The sequence below is a fragment of the Physella acuta genome, unplaced genomic scaffold (genome assembly GCF_028476545.2).
Source record: "Physella acuta isolate Inbredline_101_S28 unplaced genomic scaffold, ASM2847654v3 ptg001311l, whole genome shotgun sequence".
Lineage (NCBI taxonomy): Eukaryota > Metazoa > Mollusca > Gastropoda > Physidae > Physella > Physella acuta.
This window is the reverse complement of record NW_026732826.1, coordinates 148,066-168,191: the sequence shown is the minus strand read 5'-3', so window position 1 is coordinate 168,191 and position 20,126 is coordinate 148,066. Positions and strand designations below refer to the sequence as shown.

Here is a 20,126-nt window from a genome sequence, read left to right as displayed (position 1 = left end):
GTTTACTTCAAAGGAATTCGTAGTTACATAAGACATAAGATAACATCTTTGATAGAGTATAGCTGTCTAGACTTATTTTATATCATTCTGTACCCTTAATATGAAAAAAATCGAACATGTGATTTATGTTAAAAAACACGTATTTAAGGTATTGATTTGTATGAGGAGTAATCGATAAATCAATCGGTTGGCACCCTGACGTCACAAAACAGCTTTTAACATGAAGAAGAGTAGCGTCCCCATCAACCGCAAAATGCCATCGATCCAGTAAAAGTATACCAGTGGAGGGTCTTTAAATGTAACTGATTCGGTGTAAGATGTATGGAATTTGAATACGCATTTAAGTGTGGGTATGCAAATATGTTTTTTTTTAAAGTTAAATTTGGTTTATAATAGTGCTTTTATATTAAGTTATTTTATTTTATTTTAATATTTAAATATTAAATATGAATACTTTGAACAGGCCTAGCCCTAGACTCTAGACTCCTAGAGAGTAGAGATCTAGATCTACATGTTAAATTAATGTAGTTAAATAATGTAGTTATCTTGTCATGTAAAATTTTATTTAAAATACCAGTTAGTTAGGGCCTATAGGGTAGGCCTATATATATAATTACATTATTGTATAATTTAATAATTATTAGTATAGGGCTATTAATTATACTAGACTCTACTATATGATTTGAAGCTAACTTCATTATTACATTTTTAGGCTCCCATATAAACATATCTGAGGCTTATACTGACGATTAACTTATACAATATATGCCTATATTATATATTCCAATGTTGTAGGAGCATAAATTATTGTGTAGCTCACTGTGACCTACAGCTGTAACCACATGAGGGTTGGAAGTCTACTGCAGGTTCCCCCTTCCTCCTAACAAACACTTGCATACGCCACAAATGACCTAAATAGATCACCTAGATTGTTTCACAGTGACTTCTTTTTTAAAATTGTTCAACAAACGTTTGAAAGTGAAACAATGACTGCAATAACATGCGCAAAGTGTTCAAATTTAACACTCATGCCTTTACAGCTGATTATACATGTAGACACTTACATACATATGCATACATATGCATATATATATATATATATATATATATATATATATATATATATATATATATATATATATATATATGGCTCAACTGGCCATTTATCTAGTCTATAATAATAGTTTCGCTATTCGGTCTCTCTGTCAGTCTATCTGTCAATCTATCTTTCAGTTGGGAATGCTTTTACTATAGAAAAAGACAAGCAAAGTAAAAACTTTCACAGTAGTACATGGAACATATAGTAGGAAATCATCTAAAGCGGGAAAAGTACACACAATAATATGACGTCATTAATTCTAGAATAAACATTGAATTAAAAAGCCAATGCCTAAAAAATACACAATAGTAATGACATCATCGATACTCTATAATAAAAACACTGACATTACCACCTATAATTTTTCTAATCTTAAAAGTGGTTTGTGTCACCATATATTTATACATACAACCATATATATATATATATATATATATATATATATATATATATATATATATATATATATATATATATATATATATATATATATATATATATATATTTATATATTTATATATATATATATATATATATATATATATATTATAAAACAGCTACTTATATGTTATACAGGGTATATGCTGCTAGTAAGTATAAGCCCTGGATCTGTATGTATAACCTGCGTATAAGAATAGAAATCTATATCCTTTCATCAACTGGTTCATAATTACTTTTGAATTTTCTGCCATGAAGAATAAGTGTTATTATTTTACAATATTTAATAAAGGCTATAGGCAGCCTTTTTTTTTTAATTTAGGCTTATGTTTCTTTAGAAATTACCTTTTTCTCTTCAATGGGGGTTTACATTGCATGCAAAAAAAGTGAACAAAAGAAATATGTGTTACATTTTTAATAAGTTTATGAAATGTATGTTGCATTGTTTCCTGCTGCTTCTGATTTTATCTTAGAGTAACATTATGAGAATATTGATTGGTATATGATTGTGTACGTGTAGATGTTGTTTGATGGGGTTGTGTGATGCTGTGATGAGTTATTACTCTGTTTTTGTTGTGGTTTGCAATATTGTGTATTTGTGGTACCGTATTGTTTTTAATTTTGTTATATTTTTTGTGTGTTTTTAATGTGTTTTTGTTGTATTGTGTTGTATTGGGTTATATAGTGCTTTGGTTGTTGTGTTTTTGGTTAATGATTTTAAGTATCATTTTTTGTGTTTTTTATGTGTGGTGTTTCTGTTGTATTGCTTTGAGCATTTTAAACATCCTTTTCTAATGGCTTAGGTTAAGAGAATAAAGTTAGTAGTGGAATTCATAAGGACTGGATCTAGGCTATTTGTGGATTGAAGTGTTGGAGGGACGTTGTGTTGGATGGAAGGAGGTATTGCATATACACATACATATATACGTATATATATATATATTATATATTATATAATATATTATATATATATTATATATTATATATATATATATATTCATCTACATATATATATAAACGTGCATATGTATGTATACCCATCGTGGTCACCTATTATTAACTCATCACTGTCTTTGTCAGATGGCAGATCTCACAATGAATACTCAGAGCAGAGTTAGGGATTTCCCTGAAGATTAAAACGACTCAGCATCCATGTCATTATAGCCTATGGATGATAAACCGCACAGCTGAAAAGAGCATGTCTCTAAGTAATTTTATTTAATTTTAAATTAATTTTAGCTCTGATACCTCGAACTAACATGTTTCAAACTATTAAATAAATAATTGTCTATAAATGGTAAATTTCATCAATTTCAATTATAAAAATTGAAATCTTTGTTAGCTATTGATTTAGATCTTAGTATTTAGTACACTTTTGTAGTAAACCAGCGTTTGTCTTTGAGTACTCCATAATAATTATTCAAAATATGACGTTTCTGATGTTTAGATAAACAATTTTCTGTGCTATTTTTATGTACAGTGAATTCTTTATTAAATATTTATTTTATTTCAACAGATTTTAAGGAAGACATAATATGGTAATTCATTATAAAAATGAAACTGGATAAAGAAATCATCATTTAATTGAAAGGTGAAGAAACTTTAGGTCAATTTGAAGACGTATGGCATCAAATACTGACAGATCAGATGCTTTAGTGGTATGTCCTACCTGTGATTATTCAGTCTTACAAGCTCCTGGGAAGAAAAGAACTATTTGCCCAAAATGTGGGAATTTTTATAGCAAAGAAGCAGCTGAAATTTCAACTAATTATCGTAGAAATAGGCAACACCAAAGTGATCAAGACTCAGACTCAAAAAAGAAATCTGTGAGTAGATAATAAACATTAAGATTTAATTTTTATTTGGTAATTTTATATCGTATATATGTGTACATACACAAACACACACTCACAGATAAAAACATATATGTGTTTGTAATTCTGTATATATATGTATATATATATATATATATATATATATAAATATATATATATATATATATATATATAATTCTTTTCTACAGACAGTAGAAACACACACTCACAGATAAAAACATATATGTGTTTGTAATTCTGTATATATATGTGTATATATATATATATATATATATATATATATATATATATATATATATATATATATATATATATATATATATATATATATATATATATATTATTTATTTATTTATTTATTTATATATATATATATATATATATATATATATATATATATATATATATATATATATATATATATATATATATATATATATATATATATATATATATATATATATATATATATATATATATATATATATATATATATATATATATATATATATATATATATATATATAATTCTTTTCTACAGACAGTACACAAGAGAGATGATAGTGTGGGAAGTGGTGGTCGTTTGCAAACAATTTCAAATTTTTTTCAAAACTTAACACCCAACAGCAGGAGATCAACAAGATCATTAGAAGATTCATTTTCTGGCACAGAGGTCTCTAACAATGGAGCTAAAGATTCTCTTCCCCCCATAGAGAGAGGGCGTATGTTGACTCCCAGTAGAGGCACTAAAGCATCTTATTCTAGCGGTACACACGTGGCTAAACATGAAAGTGATGACTTTTCCCCACGCTCAAGTGAACCTTGTGGACCTAACTGTGTCCATCATAAGAAGCCCAACACACAGCCTTCTGGTGAACATGGTCTGCTTACACAAGGTCACAGCAGAGAAGGGCAACTTCAAGATCCTAGAATAATTAGCCCAACTTTAAATGTAAGAAGTCAGAGTTCAAATCTCTTACGTAAATCAGTTGAAACGACAGATGCAAGTAATAAATCACTTCATCCAGTTCTTCTTAAGACTGCTGAAGTGTTAAAGTAAGTTTTTAAATTTATTAATATATATCATACTTTATCATGATAGAACAACTCAATACATTTTTGTTCTGTTGTGATATATTCAAGTTTGACCCACCTATATTAAAATCCAGTTAAACTATTTTGCAATTTTTATTCTGTTTTGATTATAATACAATTTGAACTGGTATTCAAATAATTTCTTAAAAGAATAATTCATAATAATGAAGTAGATACTAATCCAAAATATCCTAAGCAATGTAAAGTTTATTTTTCAAACGGAAGAGAATTTTGTTTAAAAGTAAGATATAATTTTTCTAGAGAAGATTTCATGAATGCTAAAGTGTCTGGAAACTGGAGAGCATTGCTAGAATTCTACACTATGGCATTTGATTCTTTTGATAACCTGAACAGTGTTTTTAAGGTAAAATATTTTTTTTTTTACATAATCTATTTAATACACAACCATTACAAAATGAAATCTATTGTAATAATGTCAAACAAATTAACTTTCACCAGAGAGATCCATCAAAAGAATATAAGACCATAGAAGATCCTGGCTTAAAATTTGATTTCATCAACTTAGTTTTTGACATCTTTTCTAATACAGTAAGTCAAATTTTATTTATCATTCTGTTATTAATCTATATGTTGTCACTAAAATATTTCAATCATATTTGTTATTTTAAATTATTAATACTACTTGGCTACTTTGGCACATTTAAGTTCCATTTTATGATGTGTTTGTTCATCATTTTATTAATGTCTGATTGTGGGAAAAACGTTTTGTTTATATTTTATTGTATTAGAATATAGTATACAAAATTCTCTCCATTATTGTTATTGTTAAACTGGCAGTTAATTGCATATCAAGTGTAATGATTATCAAAGATTAAAAAAGACTACCCAAAAGGGCAAAACAAAGATGTTCTAACAAAAAGCTTTAGTCTAAAAGCTTCACTTGTAAGGATTACAAATACTAAATCTTTTTCTGTTGTTTTTTAAACGCATTGGACAATGCCAAGTGCTTGGTATAAAGCCACTTTGTTTTTATTGGGTTTTCTAAAAAATGCTTTGGACAAAGCCAAGCATTTTCTGGCTGGTCAATACAACTCATAAGCAAACTATTCTTGATACCGGTTAGTCAATATTGTAATGAATAAATTATAGCTGTGGAGCCAGTTAAAGTTCTTCCTAACCAAAGGTATTATTGTTAGCTGATCCACAGCACAGAAATCAATAGTTCCACTTCTCCATCTCTTTTTCAATACTTTATTGATCTTATTGATTTATTGGCTGAAAATCTTTTTTGCCACATTGTAGTTTTATAGCTTAAAGATTTCAATCCAAGTGAGAGCAGTATTTTTTCCCATTTTACTGTACATTTTTTTCCTTTCATTTTAAAAAGAAATCAGATTTTTAAAAAGTATTTTTTACATTGTTTTTGTACAACTTTACTGCAGTTGGGTTTTTTTTTTTTTTTGCATTTTGTTTTTATATTATAATTCTTATTTAATATCAAAACTTGCTATGAAATAAAATATATGCTTTACAAATGCTACTTTTGAACTTACATGTATCTTTCTCAAAATACTATTTTATTTATATAAGCATAATGAAAAACTTAAAATTTTTTAATATATTTAGCAAATGTTTATTCCCCACCAGTCTGAAATAAAAATATAAATAATAGCCCAACAGATCTTCTTTTATAGTTTAGAATTAGTAAATATTATTTGTTCCTTACAAACACAATCAATGTACTATTTGTTTATGATAAATTTATAATTGTAAAAAATAATGTTTATACTCATTTTTATTGATGTTCACTAATTATTTTTAGCCTCAAGGGCTTCAGAAAGAAGTTTTAAAAGCAGTAATCAATTCCTTACTGAAAGATAAAAGGTTTGTATTATCAAGTTTAGTCTAATAACCCTTATTTCAGCCATCCTACTAATAAAAACTAAGGATGTTCATAATAAAATACATAAAATACTTTTAATGAAATTTAGGTTAAAAAAACTTTTAAAAAACTGTAATGATATTTTTCAACCAATCTTTTAAAATGTCTTCTTGTTTTAAAATGTTTTTTAAAGACAGCCTTTTAGTTACACAAAAATATGCTGCTATATTTATATTTAGTTCAAGGTAGCTTTACACTGAATAATAGAACAGCATTAAAAAAATCAATTTTCTTTTTTCTTTCTGTTGATAATATAAACATGCAACTTCAAATAAATCGGTGAAAAAAGTTTGCTTTGAGCTTAACCTATTTTTATTGCAATTTGCTTTTTTTTTTAAAATACAATTGATATGCTTAAAAGTATTTATTTTTAAATCTGCTGCAATTTATTAGGAGTCATGATGGAAGAATATGGTAAGATAATATTATCCTTTGTCTGGAATTTAAAGCTTAAATTTCAAAGTCTGCTTAGATTAAAACATGTATTAAAAGCGTTTTTCACTTTATTTTTGTTAAAAGGAAAAGAATGTTCAAAAGTAACAATGGCGACTGGTTTTTAATGAGAGTGTAGACATGGCCTGTTCAATTAGTCTATTATTCATAGCACATTCATTGTTCTTTTTCAAGTGACATGTTAGGCCTTGATTAAAAATAGCTAGTTAGCAAACAAGCTGAAAAATATGTTAACTGCCTTCAACAATTGAGTTGGTTATTAAAAAATATTCATTCAAAATAAACAGCAACTATTACTATTGATCATTGAGATCTTTTATTTGATTGCTTTGCCTGTCTGTGCATAATTTTAAAATTATTCTACAAAAACTAATCCGACATATCCTATAGGGAAATTTATTTCTCATCTGTTTAACAGCAGCCGCTAGCTGTTTCAGACATTAAATCGTTGTAGTCATGAGATCAATAACTGTACAGAATCAATTGTGTGTCAACATTGGCTCCATTTACATGATTATAGGCAGTTTAAATAAACATAGTAACAGTTAATGTTACATTACCTGACAACAGTTACAAAGCTTGTAACTCGATGTGCATCCGCCCTTTGGAAATGAAAAATATTACCAAAAAACTGCATTTTTTTTACATATTTTATTCTTTTGGTTTTCTTTCACTTTGTTACCGTTCCTTTATTGATAAAACGGGTTCTCTTTTTATCTATTCATTTAAGACTTTAGATAAGGGATATAAAGGAGATTATTGAAATGTAAATTGAAATGGATAAAATAAACTAGAATGACATGCATTATATCATTTCAAGTCAAATTTACATATTATATCTACCTATATTTGAAGTGCTCAACTTTTCTTAGAGAAGAAAGAAAAAATGCTTCATTTGTAGGGAGATGCATTTGTTATTTGCCCTATATTTAAAAATCAATATTTCACCGAGTAAAAAGGAAACAGCATTGTTAATATCTTAATGAATAATACAAAATGTTGAGAAATTGTAATGTGAAGATGTGGTCGATTGATAGATCATTAAAAGAAGTTCCCCTTTTGAACCTAACGGTCCATGGGAAAAGTGTAATAGAGTTCACCTGTTTCTGTGACCTCTGTATATGAAAGGATTGTGTGGTCAGCACTATGCTCACGGATATTCGACTGCTTACTTAAAAGTCTTTAGTCCTGATAACTGGTTCGAGTACGTACAATGTTCCTGAATCCACCCAGGTCTGATGAAAGTAAAGTGGTTGGGCTGACCACACTATCCCTGCACACTATCCCTGCATATGTAGAGGTCACTTTACAAGGTGGACTCTACTTCACCTGCCCCCATGAATCAAAAGTATACTTTTTAAAATGAAAAGGGGCAGAGCACTAAAATTACTTACTAAAAAGTTCTTACCTATTGTTTTTTTTATTAAAGTTCTAGCTAATGTTTTCACCATAATAGTGACATAGTGTAGACAGGCTTACTTGATTCCACTTTCACTGCTTATTTTGCATTATAGAAAACCAGCAAATTTTGAAATGTTTGTCACAAAATTAATTATGCTTCAATTTTTTTTATCTATAGGGTTCATTCTAAAGATGATTTGCGAGCATTCCTAATTCTCTTACAGGTATTTAAGTAATTGTCTAAAATCATTAAGAAATTTAAAAATTATATTGTAATTAATTTTTTTCACATCTGTTACAATTTATAGGCTTACTTCAAACTTTTAATTATCAATTTGCAATTTAGGCAATATGTTAAAATTAACACCTTTTATCTTAGAGACATAATTGTTGTCATAAAGTAGTATTTACATACAAACATATCCAACTTCATGGTGTAGTATGATGATGCTGTCCAACATGAAACAGCAAGTTTCCTATTTGGTTTCCTATTTGGTTTCCATCTAATGTGTGTAAAATTTTTACTTGGTATCTCTAGATCTGATGAGTACCAGACATTGGTCTGGGAAAGTATAGATGTTTGAAAACTATCTTGTCCATACTTTATGTGGTTAACTCATTATTCAACTTAATCAACTCTTGATTATTAGCTCCAAATACTTAATTTACCAGTTTTCCAGCATATTTCTCATGCTTTCTCTTATGCCTTTTTTTACCTTACAGAATCCTCAGTTTCGAAGTCAGAACACTTATGTTATTTTTGCTCATCTGTTAAGACAAATTGCAGCACTAAACGATCATGACCATCATTTTCTTGTACATTGGCTTAAAAGGTGACAATAACTTAATGCTTTATTGTATATCTGTCTGTTACAGTTTCACCTACTTTTTAACATTTAATTTTTCTGATTGTTTTACTGAAAGAAAATATTGTTCTTTGCAGGTTAAAAAATGACAGATTTAGAGCAATAATTGAAAGAATTCATAATTTTATATCTGTGCGTCTGTTTCCACCAAATCCTGCAGAGTTACCTCATATGTCTAAGTGCTCATGGTGGATTCCAAGTGCAACAAAAGTGTTGGCATTGTTAAGTAAGGGAAAGTATAAAAGATTTAGATAAAATTAATTTATTAAAAAATTACAAAACAAATATAATTTTGGTTTATCTTCAATACTGTACTAAACATGAAAATTACTGATATTTTCAGTCTGAATTTACATAACAGCTTTATGTAACTTTGTTGTAATCTATGATTGCATTTTTTTTGTTTTTAAAGAAAGCATATTCAAGATTTTTAAACTGATTTTACATTGATTATATATTTTTTAAATTTAAATTACATTAACATGCTTTTATGCACTTCATTACTAACTTGAAAATTACATGTTTGAATCACATTCTATAAGACATGCCTGAGCTCATCCAGCTCTGATGGGTACCTGATGCTAGTCAGGAATATTAAAGACCTGACTCAAGTCAAGGGATGACTTTAGGAATAATAATGAGCACACTATCTCGGCATTGCAGATATTAGATAAACTCTTCTACATCTTTCTCACTGATAGCCTGCTCAGAATTGGAACTTTGTTTACTTAACATCTTTAACAATAATTGTAACATTTTGCAAACTTTGAATCTAAATTGCAAAATTATTCTGTTTACAGATGCCGCCAACAATTTACTTTTACCGTCTATTGTACAATATATTGAGTTCTACAACAGCACCTTAGACCACTTGGATCTGATGGCTGAGTATTATGCCTGGCAGAATCCTAGTTCCCATGCTGGGTATGCCTATCCAAGGGCTTTAAATTTTTATTTTAGATTCAATCTTTAGATTTTAACTAGATCTGTTCTAGTTCCCATAGTGTATACAATAGCTTTAAAGTTTAAAATTTTATAGTTTTATTTTTACTAGATCCAGGCTTTCTTTTTTTAGATTCAGAAATTTTGAATGGGAAACATTTTTTAATGTGAAAACAATTACTATGACCATTATGACATTTTTATTTTAATACATTTTGACCTTCCATTCTAGTTTATCTCATGCAGAATAGTAAAGTTACAGGCAATAATTTTTTTTTAATTCCTTATGATTATTATTACAGGATCTATCATTTGAAAAGTAATATACTGTAACAAGAGCTTTAGCTAATATAAAACACTGGTGAAACATGGTAATTGTAATAACTTTTGTCTCTTTATTTCAGGTTTTCTTTTTGCCAGTACCCTTTTATTCTTAGCATAGCTGCAAAAAAGTCCATTTTACAGAAAGATTCTGAACAGCAGATGGTCATTATGGCTAGGGTATACAAAACAATTTTACTAAATTCCCAATCAATTCTTTTTAAAAACATGAACGTAATGAAAAGTTCATATTTTTAAAAAACTGAAAAGCAACTGTATGATCTGGAAAATTCCTTAACTATATTTTTTTAGAAAAGTTTAGTGGCTAAAGTACAGCGCAGGCAGCTACCAGATATTGGCATGTTGTTTCTCAACTTAACAGTGCGTAGATCACATCTTGTTTCAGATTCATTAAGTGAGGTAAGCTCTTGCCTGTATAGAGTTTCATGATTATTTTATATGACAGCAGGTTTTTTTTTAATGAATCAATAATTTAACCAATAAATTAATGTATATTTCACCTATTATTTAAAAAAATTGTTTTAAATGCAAATGTACTTTGACCCCATTTCTTTAGTGTAAATGTTATGTTAATATGTTATACATGCATTTTAAGATTTCCAAAAAACAACATGACTTAAAGAAAAAATTAAAAGTATCATTTGCTGGAGAGCCAGGCCTTGACATGGGGGGCCTTACAAAAGAATGGTTCCTTTTGCTTGTTAGGCAGATATTTTTACCCAACTATGGTGAGTTTTCCATTTTCTTGAATGTTATCTAATCTAATTATATTCAGCATGAGTTTTATTTTACAATTCAATTTAAATGTATTCTACTAGTAAAATATCGTAATATTGCTTTATCTAATAGGAAAACAAATACTTAGAAAAAAATATGTAGTTATACTTTACATCCAGGTAAAATGCATTTTGTTTTTAAATTTCAGGAATGTTCTCTTACGACAAACTAGCAGGTGTACACTGGTTTTCACCAAATCCATGTGAGAACTATCAAGAGTTCAACCTTGTTGGTGTCGTATCCTTTTTAAAACAAATAGGCATACGCAATTATTTTTTGTCTGAAATGTCAATTGTAAGTGGTAGGCTACTTTTTATTTATATCATAAATTCCTTAACACACCACAGCTAATGGGTCTTGCAGTGTACAACTCTATAAATTTAGATATCAGATTCCCTCCAGTTTGCTACAGAAAATTGCTGTCTCCTGCTGTGGTCCCATTCAACAACCCACGAGCCACTGTTGGTGTTTGTAATGTTACACTCCATGATCTTAAAGGGGTTAAACCTGTAAGTAGTTACTATTTTTCTTTTTTTTTTTAAGTTTATTTTTCTATAAGTGAAGAAAAACTGAAACAAATATGCAGTAGAACAGTGGTCAGCGACTTTTTTTGAATAAAGATCTACTGTAAGTTATTTAAAGTACAATTTAGGGAGCCTTCACTTGTTGCAGTTAATTAAAACATGCTAAAAACACTTAAACATTTAAACCAATCCTTTTTCTTTACAAACACTTTCAAAATCAACTAAACACATTGTGTTATTGGAGGCAGAATCTTCTAATTACTTACTTAACTTACTTAATCCTCATCACTCCCTGTGGAGTATAGGGCAGCAACAAATCTCCGCCATTCCACCCTGTCCTGGGCGAGCCACTTTAGTTCATGCCAGGTTTTGCCAGTAGCCTGTACTTCTTCTTCCATCTCCCTCCTCCATGTTCCCAGTGGTCTTCCTCTATTTCTCTTTCCGGGTGGGTTCAACTTCAGCGCCATGTTGGGGAGTCTTTTTTTGCTCATGCGTAGGACATGGCCCAGCCATCTCCATCTCCTCGTTCGAACTTCTGAGACAATGTCGTTTAATCCTGTCCTTCGCCATATTTCCTTGTTCGGGACTTTGTCGTCCCACTTTATCCTGAGGATGCGTTGGAGGGATCTTCTTTCAAAGCCTCTGAGTCGGCTCTCTCCTTTCTTGTTTAGTTTCCATGACTCTGCAGCATAGAGGAGTACAGAACGTACATTTGACTTATAGATCCTTATTTTAGTTCTCTGCTGCAGTGAGGATGATTTCCAGATCTTAGCGAGTCTGTTGAAAGCTTGTGCTGCCATTGCTATTCTGGTGGCAATTTCTTTCTCCATGCTGCCATTTGCTGATATATAGCTGCCGAGGTACTTAAAGTCTTCGACCTCTTCTAGCTCTACTCCATTCGCAAAGGTCTTGAGAGCACTTTTGGTTTTTATTTTCATTAGCTTGGTTTTTCCGGAGTTTATCTTTAGCCCAACGCTTTTGGCAATTTGCTCTATTCTTGTGGTTTTCGCTTGGATGTCTTTTTGGGCATGTGAAAGTAAAGCCAAGTCATCAGCAAAGTCACAGTCCTCTAGGTGGTTGGTAAGTTCCCAAACAATTCCTCTTGGCTTATCCTCAGTGGCTCTTCTCATAATCCAGTCTATTACCACCAAAAAGATGACAGGTGAGATGACACAGCCCTGTCTGACTCCTGTTTTTACCTTGAACCATTCACTTTGCTGATTTTCGTGTCGCACACAGCATTGGTTATCATAGTACATGTCCTTAAGTATGTTTATGACTTTTCCTGGAAAGCCATATAGCTCTAGTATCTTCCATAATGATGGATGGTGGATGCTATCAAATGCTTTCTCGAAATCTATGTAGTTGATGTAGAGAGACGAATTCCACTCCAGGGACTGTTCCACGATAGTGCGCAAGACAAATATTTGGTCGTTACATGGCCTGTTGGCCCTGAAGCCAGCTTGTTCTTCACGAAGGATCCCATCAATTCCTTTCCTCATTCTTTGTAATAGGACTCTGCAGAAGACTTTTCCTGGTACTGACAGAAGATTAATGCCTCTCCAGTTCTCACAAACATTAAGGTCGCCCTTTTTGGGTAATTTGATAATGATTCCCCGTTTCCAAGAATCTGGGACTTTTTCTTCATTCCATACTTTATTGAAGATCCCTAATAGAGTTTCTGCACCTATTTTTGGGTCTGCCTTTAGCATCTCCGCAGTGATTCTGTCCTCTCCTGGAGCCTTATTGCTTTTTGTTTTTTGGATAGCTTCTATTATTTCTTGTTCTAAGATGGGTCCTCTATACATTTCAAAATGTATGTTCATGTCAGTGAAGTCAGCAGTTTCTTCTGGGTCTGGTCTGTTTAGGGTCTCTTCGAAGTATTCAGCCCATCTTTTCAATTGATGTTTCTCCGTTGTAAGAACTTTCCCGTTTTTGTCCTTGATAGTAGATGATCTATTTGCAATTCCTCCTGTTAGAGTCCTGATAATCTTGTAGACTGTTCTGCTATCTCCCTTATCAGCTGCAGCCTGTGCTTCTGTGGCCATTGTGTCTACATAGTTCCTTTTATCCTTCCTAGCATTCCTTTTTACCTCTTTTTGCAGTCTTCTATATTCTACATCGTTCCGTACCCTGCTTTCCATGGTTCCAGATAGTGTTTTGATTTTGGCTTCTCTTCTCTTTTCAATGAGATTCCAAGTATCGTTTGAGATCCATTCCTTCCTTTGTTTGTTCCTGTGCCCTAGTATGCATTGGCTTGTTTTCGTGTATACATCCAGGATCTTCTCGCATTGAGTATTGGTGTCCTCTTCTGGTAGGTTCTCGAGTAGGCTAAATCTATTTTTTAGTTCAACTGCAAAGTTTGCCTTAATGGTGGGATCTTTTAGTTTAGCTGAGTCAAATAGCTGGTGGTTTACTTTCCTGTCGACTCTCCTAAGCTTGAGTTGTAGTTTGCACAAGACTAGATTATGGTCGCTACCCACGTCAGCTCCTCTTATTGCCTTTACATCCCTCATGGATCTTCTCCACTTTTTATTTATAGCAATGTGATCGATTTGATTGCTGGTTCGCTTATCTGGGGATATCCACGTGGTTTTGTGCATTTCTTTGTGCTGAAATAAGCTGCCACCTATAACCAGACCATTTTCTAGGCAAATCTCTCTAAATCTTTGGCCGTTATTGTTTAATAACTCATTCTTTTTTTTCCCAGGAAGTTGCCAAAGGATTACAAGATCTATTGGATTATGATGGTGATGTTGAAGAAACATTTTGTCTTACATTTGAAGTATGTTATATCTTTTAAAGTTTTTTACCACTCTGTACTCTAATATTCATTACAATTATTTATTTAAGTTGTATCTTTTAAAATATTTATCCTCATAATATTTATGCCATTATTTCATATCATCACTACTTTTTATTTTTATATTTTAATTTAGGTGGTCCAGACATTACCTGGAGAGACCAGGACATTACCTTTAAAACCTGGGGGTGAAAACATTCCAGTAACTAATGACAACAGAAAAGGTAAAAACATACTTTAACCACTAATGTTTGTCAAATATGATTGCATATTTCCTCAGTGAACAGTTAGAGACATTAACATTCTGAATGAAGTGTCAGTGTTTACAATGCCCTGGCCAGTAATACCAATTAAATTTTTTAAATGGTTTGAAGAAAAATGCATCAACTCATGTATACCTTTTTTTGCTTATGTGTAAAACTGGTTGAGCTGAGCTATGATCAATGAAAGTAAATGAAAAGCCCATTAGTTGTTAGATAAAAAAAAAACCTCCTTAAATAATTCTGTTTGGTCAAAACTTCAATTGGGCATTTTTTGTCTGATTTTCAGAGTATGTCCAGCTGTACACAGAGTGGGTTATCAACACATCCATCTATTCTCAATTTCAAGCATTTTACCACGGCTTTCATAGTGTGTGTGCATCAAATGCCCTTATTGTGAGTTTAAGTTATAATATTATTTTTTGAAGATGTGCATGGTATTTCGGCCTTTCATAAAAATGTTACTATTAAATTTAAATTTAAAAACTAGAAATTAAAAAGAACCATAGCCACGAAGACAAAGACATACAAACATAAACATAACCTCATTCCTATCACAATCCATTTACTTATACCTATACCTATACGTGTACCTGTACTTGTACCTATCTTAAACCTAGATTTCGATAGCGGATATAGTCAGCCGTAAAGAACAACTTTTGATAAGAATAAAAGTAGAAATTTATAATTATAAAACTCGTTATTATAAATTCATTATTTCCCTATAAGTTTTAGATATTTATATTTTGTTTCATATAATTTATTCCTGTAGATGTTGCGGCCTGAGGAAGTAGAAACCTTGGTTTGTGGAAGTCCAACATTAGTAATGGAAGATCTTAAGAAAGTCACAGTCTATGATGGCTTTAGCCCTAATGACCCTTCTATTAAGTAAGTAACAATTAAACTTATTGGGAATAAGTAGTTTAAAACAATATAGGGTCAATATAATTTAATAACCATTATTTAAGAAAAGTGTTAAAGAATAAAAAAAATCCTTTTACATTAATTTAAACCATTTAAAAACGTCTTATCCTTATTACATTATATCATTTTATATCACTCATGTCAACCTTGTATGCAAAATAATGTAAAATGACAGGAAGTAGTTCTCTTTTTGTGTCTGAATTTTATAATGTTAACATTCACAGTAAAATTTTATCATTTATGTCTAAAATTTAAAAACCAGTGATAATACATTTTATGTAACTTTCTTTTTCTTGTGGCTTACTACTAATGATTTCATGGATAGAAATTTTTCATAGATGACATTTTGCATAGAGTACAATGAAATACAATGTTTTACCCCAGATATTTTTGGGATGTTGTCCTACATCTCAACTTGGAAACACAAAAAAGATTGCTTCTCTTTGCCACTGGTAGTGACCGCATTCCGATAGGAGGCATGGGTGAAATGACTTTTAAAATCTCTCGGATTGATGATGTTACTTTGTAAGTTTATTATATATTCTTAGCAACTTAATTGTATATTGGTTGTTTTAATGATACAATGTTAACAATTTTAAAATCTCTAAACTTTTGGTGAAAATTGCAGATTACCAATGTCCCATACCTGCTTCAATCAGTTGGTTCTTCCACCTTATAAAAGTAAGAAACTTTTGAAACAGAAACTCATAACAGCTATAAATAATGCAGAAGGGTTTGGCCTGGAATAAATTTTGAACTGTAACACTGTGTAAGTTCTGAAGTGGACATAGTTACCTGTTGGTTTTTGTTTTTATTACTTGGAAGAGATAAAAAAATTATAGTTGAATGTAAAAGTTAAATATTTATAAACACACACAATATGATTTTTTAATATTAAAACACAAACAATAGCATGTAAAGATGTGTAACATTGATAGGTATTGGCTTCACTACTTTATTCAGTTTAATTTTCAATTACTTTGTTTCTATTAAATGCTTATTTTTATCATACTATGGATTTCTTTTAGCCTTTTATTAATAAATGTATAGGCCACTTATATTTTAACTTTATAAATGATTTTTTAGTATAATTCTGCATTAAAGGCATAAAATAACTAAAAGTCAAATCTCTGCATAAAACTATATTTTGGATTGGTATATTATATACTTACAATAAATTAGGGCAATCGTATACAGTATTAATGTTCATAAGTTGAATACAAAATACATTTCTAATTTATGTTTGTATGTTAACAAAATTGTTTCTTTCATGTGGGATCACAATATATATTATGTAGTTTATTTTTGAAGATGTATTTGTATCATGTTTCTTATGCACATTTTAATGCTAACTAAATATGTAATATTTTTAGATTATATTTTCTGAGGATAATTACTTTTTCTGGCTGGATCTATATATTACTTATTCTTGCTAGATTACAACCAAAAGTTTTCTGCTGCTAGACCAGGTTTTTAAAGTCTCTATAGGATAGAGTATTTTATATATTATTTTTCTTAATATTTTTAAAAAATTAAAATCTTATGCAGCTTTCAATTATATTTGTAATCTACAAGTGTAATATTAAATGTGCTTAATTTTTATTTCTAGGTATCCGGTGGGTTTTTTTTTTGTTTAAACAAAGAGCATGAGTCTGTGATCTCTGTATAAAAAAAATGTAATATACTTAAAATTTCTTCACTCTGTATTAAAAGGAAGCATCACTTCTACATATTGATTTTCTTATCAAAAAAATCTTTTAACTTCTTTTTGACACAAATAGGATATATGCTGAATTATAATGTGGGTTTTTTTTTTACCAAGGGCAGTTACGTTTAAGTAAATTTTCTGAGCTATTTTATTCTGCTAAAGAATATGTAATAACTAATACAATTATTCTAAAAAAAAAAATTCAAAATCTGTCTACGGCATTTGTTCATGATTTTGAAATTGAGCTGGCAGGACAAAGTGCCGAACATAGAATTATGGAGATAGACAAGGCAGGAGCCTATGACAGTGTAAATAGGAAGTGGTCTGGGTGGGGGACACACTGCCAAAGACTCACCCAAATATGACATGCCATGCACTTGAGTGGAACCCCCCCCCCCCCCCCCCCCCCCCCGGGAAAGCAGAAGAGAGCGTTCCCAAGACAGATTTGGAGGCCGAGTCTTCTCAAAGAATTGAAGCCAACAGGGATGTCTTGGAAGATTGCAAAATTAATAGCCAGGGATTGGAAGAAATGTAAGGAAATGGTGGAGGCCCTATATTCTATAAAGAGCGAAAAAGACTAAGTCAAGTCAATATAATTATTCTCCCTTCAGAAGTATCTTAATTGAATGTTCTAAACATTTCCAATTATAATTTTTGCTGTAAACTGTTCTGTATAATTGTTTTAATCTTCTTTTAAAGAGTTAATATAAAAGGCTTTTTGAGAAGTTTTATTTCAGTTGGCCTTTACCAAAGATAATATTTGCATATTCTATTACTAATTGTGTGATAAAATGTAAAATCTTAATGGATTTTAATCATTAAGTTTGTCATTTTAAAACAGACTATAAGCGCATTCAATGTTTAATTTTGGAGGCTTCTACATTAAGGAAAATGAATTATAATAAACAATATGATTAAAATTAAATTTAAGTTGACCCTATTTCGATTCTTTAAATGACCTTAATTTTAATAGTGTAATAAATTTGTATGTAAAATATTATTTATATATTAATCTAAAGTAACAGCCTGTATACCTTTTTTTGGAAAATCTATAAAATTCAATGTAAAACAAGTATGAAAAGATGTGATAATGACCTTGTATCTGAACCTCAATTAGACATCTATTGTCTTGTTATAGATAATTTTAGGTGAAAAAAATTCACTTTTGGGAATATTTTGTTTTAGATTAATTACCAAAATGTTTTTTTTATCAATCTAAAATTTTTAAAAATTTTTTAACAAACCAAAACAATTCTTGACCTAAATATTTTTAATAAGGAGATATTTTAAATCAGTTAACTCCGTCCATTGTTCTAATTCTGTTTAACTTTTGCTCACTACTTTATATATATAGATTTTTTTAGCATAGCTGAATATTTTCTTTTTTAAAAATAGAAACCAACGTGTAAACAAGAAGTTGAATAAATTAGATAATGTTTCTTTTTCACCACAGAATAGTTCTATGATGATAATTAATTTTAAAAAATTTAATGACATGAATTAAATTTGATTTTTCCAGCAAGATCTCAAATGTTTTATTTCATACAAGCATTGTTGCAACTATTTTGCCTCATTTTTTTAGGCATTTTAGATATAACATAAATATTTATTTCAAATTCTTTCAAATTTTTCAATAGCAAAAGAATTTCAAATGTGAAATAAATAATAATAAGATGGGACATTTTTTATTTAAAAAAAATGATAAGTGCAATATTATTGTCAATTTTAAAACAAATTTTCATTTTGTTATTGTTATACTTTGATATGACGATTTTTTATTGTGTATATGTTGTTGACATTGCAAATGAATAATAAAACAAGTTTTCTAAAACATTGAATTATATATTACTTCATTAAGTAAAGATTTTACTGATGAATCATTTACCAGCAATTGGTCTTCATCTTCAATTTGTCTTCTGTAACAGCTGGCTTTTCAGACAAAAGAATGTCTTATTAGAAACTATATAGCTAATAATTTTCTTATGTAACTTATAATAATAGGTATTTATTACACAGCAATTACACCTGTGACATGTGTACTATACATGTCTATATACTATACATGTCTAGGAAAACAACTCGCAACAAGTTAATGTTTTATGAAAACATGTATACTAACTTGCTGCTAGCTTTTTTTTTAGACATGTATAGAATACATGTTGTAAGAATAACCCCAGTATTAGCTGTAAAATAATTCTTTGGATGATGAGTAACTAAGCAGTCTGTCCTGAATAGTACACACAGCTTATTTTTGTAATAGCCAAACAACTCGTTTGTATAATATTGTATATCAGTATATCATCTATACAATTAAAAATACATTATTATGATTGTCAATGAACAGTAACATATATGCCCGAGGAAAACGGTTTGGTTGAGAATCGTAATAAGCTATATGTTAAATTATGAATGGGGAAAGGGGGGGGGGGGGGTAATTAAATACATTCAGCAGAAAAAAAATATTTAAATAATTATACACATGCCTATACACATACTTACAAGTGTATATGGAATATATATATATATATATATATATATATATATATATATATATATATATATATATATATATATATATATATATATATATATATGGATATATTTTTATATATATTTTTTTTCTTACGGGGGGGGGGGGGGGGGGGTGACACCATCAGATGCCACACCGAGTGACACCCGACCTCGCTACGCCACTGCCCCCCCCCCCCATACACAATTCAGAAGCATAATTGTAACATGATTTCTACCCTATTTAG

At 29.9% G+C, this 20,126-nt stretch overlaps 1 protein-coding gene across 2 annotated transcripts; it reads left to right on the top strand.

The window, feature by feature from the left end:
- Positions 1-251: 251 nt before the first annotated feature.
- On the top strand, positions 252-17,684 carry LOC131958295 (putative E3 ubiquitin-protein ligase HECTD2). Of its 2 annotated transcripts, XM_059323249.1 has the most exons (23): positions 252-350; positions 2,618-2,745; positions 3,054-3,363; positions 3,914-4,428; positions 4,729-4,831; positions 4,927-5,016; positions 6,251-6,312; positions 6,764-6,784; positions 8,403-8,448; positions 8,948-9,057; positions 9,168-9,316; positions 9,891-10,014; positions 10,437-10,533; positions 10,666-10,773; positions 10,970-11,102; positions 11,300-11,388; positions 11,499-11,660; positions 14,386-14,460; positions 14,615-14,702; positions 15,028-15,134; positions 15,511-15,626; positions 16,047-16,187; positions 16,291-17,684. In XM_059323249.1, the coding sequence occupies exons 3-23, from the start codon at positions 3,160-3,162 to the stop codon at positions 16,409-16,411; spliced, it is 2,661 nt and encodes an 886-aa protein (XP_059179232.1). In that variant the 5' UTR covers positions 252-350; positions 2,618-2,745; positions 3,054-3,159; the 3' UTR covers positions 16,412-17,684. The 2 variants fall into 2 exon arrangements, with proteins under 2 accessions (XP_059179232.1, XP_059179233.1); XM_059323250.1 differs by lacking the exon at positions 6,764-6,784.
- Positions 17,685-20,126: the final 2,442 nt, after the last annotated feature.

Coding starts and splice junctions, on each gene's coding strand:
- LOC131958295 (XM_059323249.1), top strand. CDS start 3,160: ATGGCATCAAATACTGACAGATCAGATGCTTTAGTGGTATGTCCTACC. Junction 14,703..15,027: donor AACTAATGACAACAGAAAAG/GTAAAAACATAC, acceptor TCTGATTTTCAG/AGTATGTCCAGCTGTACACA. Junction 15,135..15,510: donor GTGCATCAAATGCCCTTATT/GTGAGTTTAAGT, acceptor TTATTCCTGTAG/ATGTTGCGGCCTGAGGAAGT.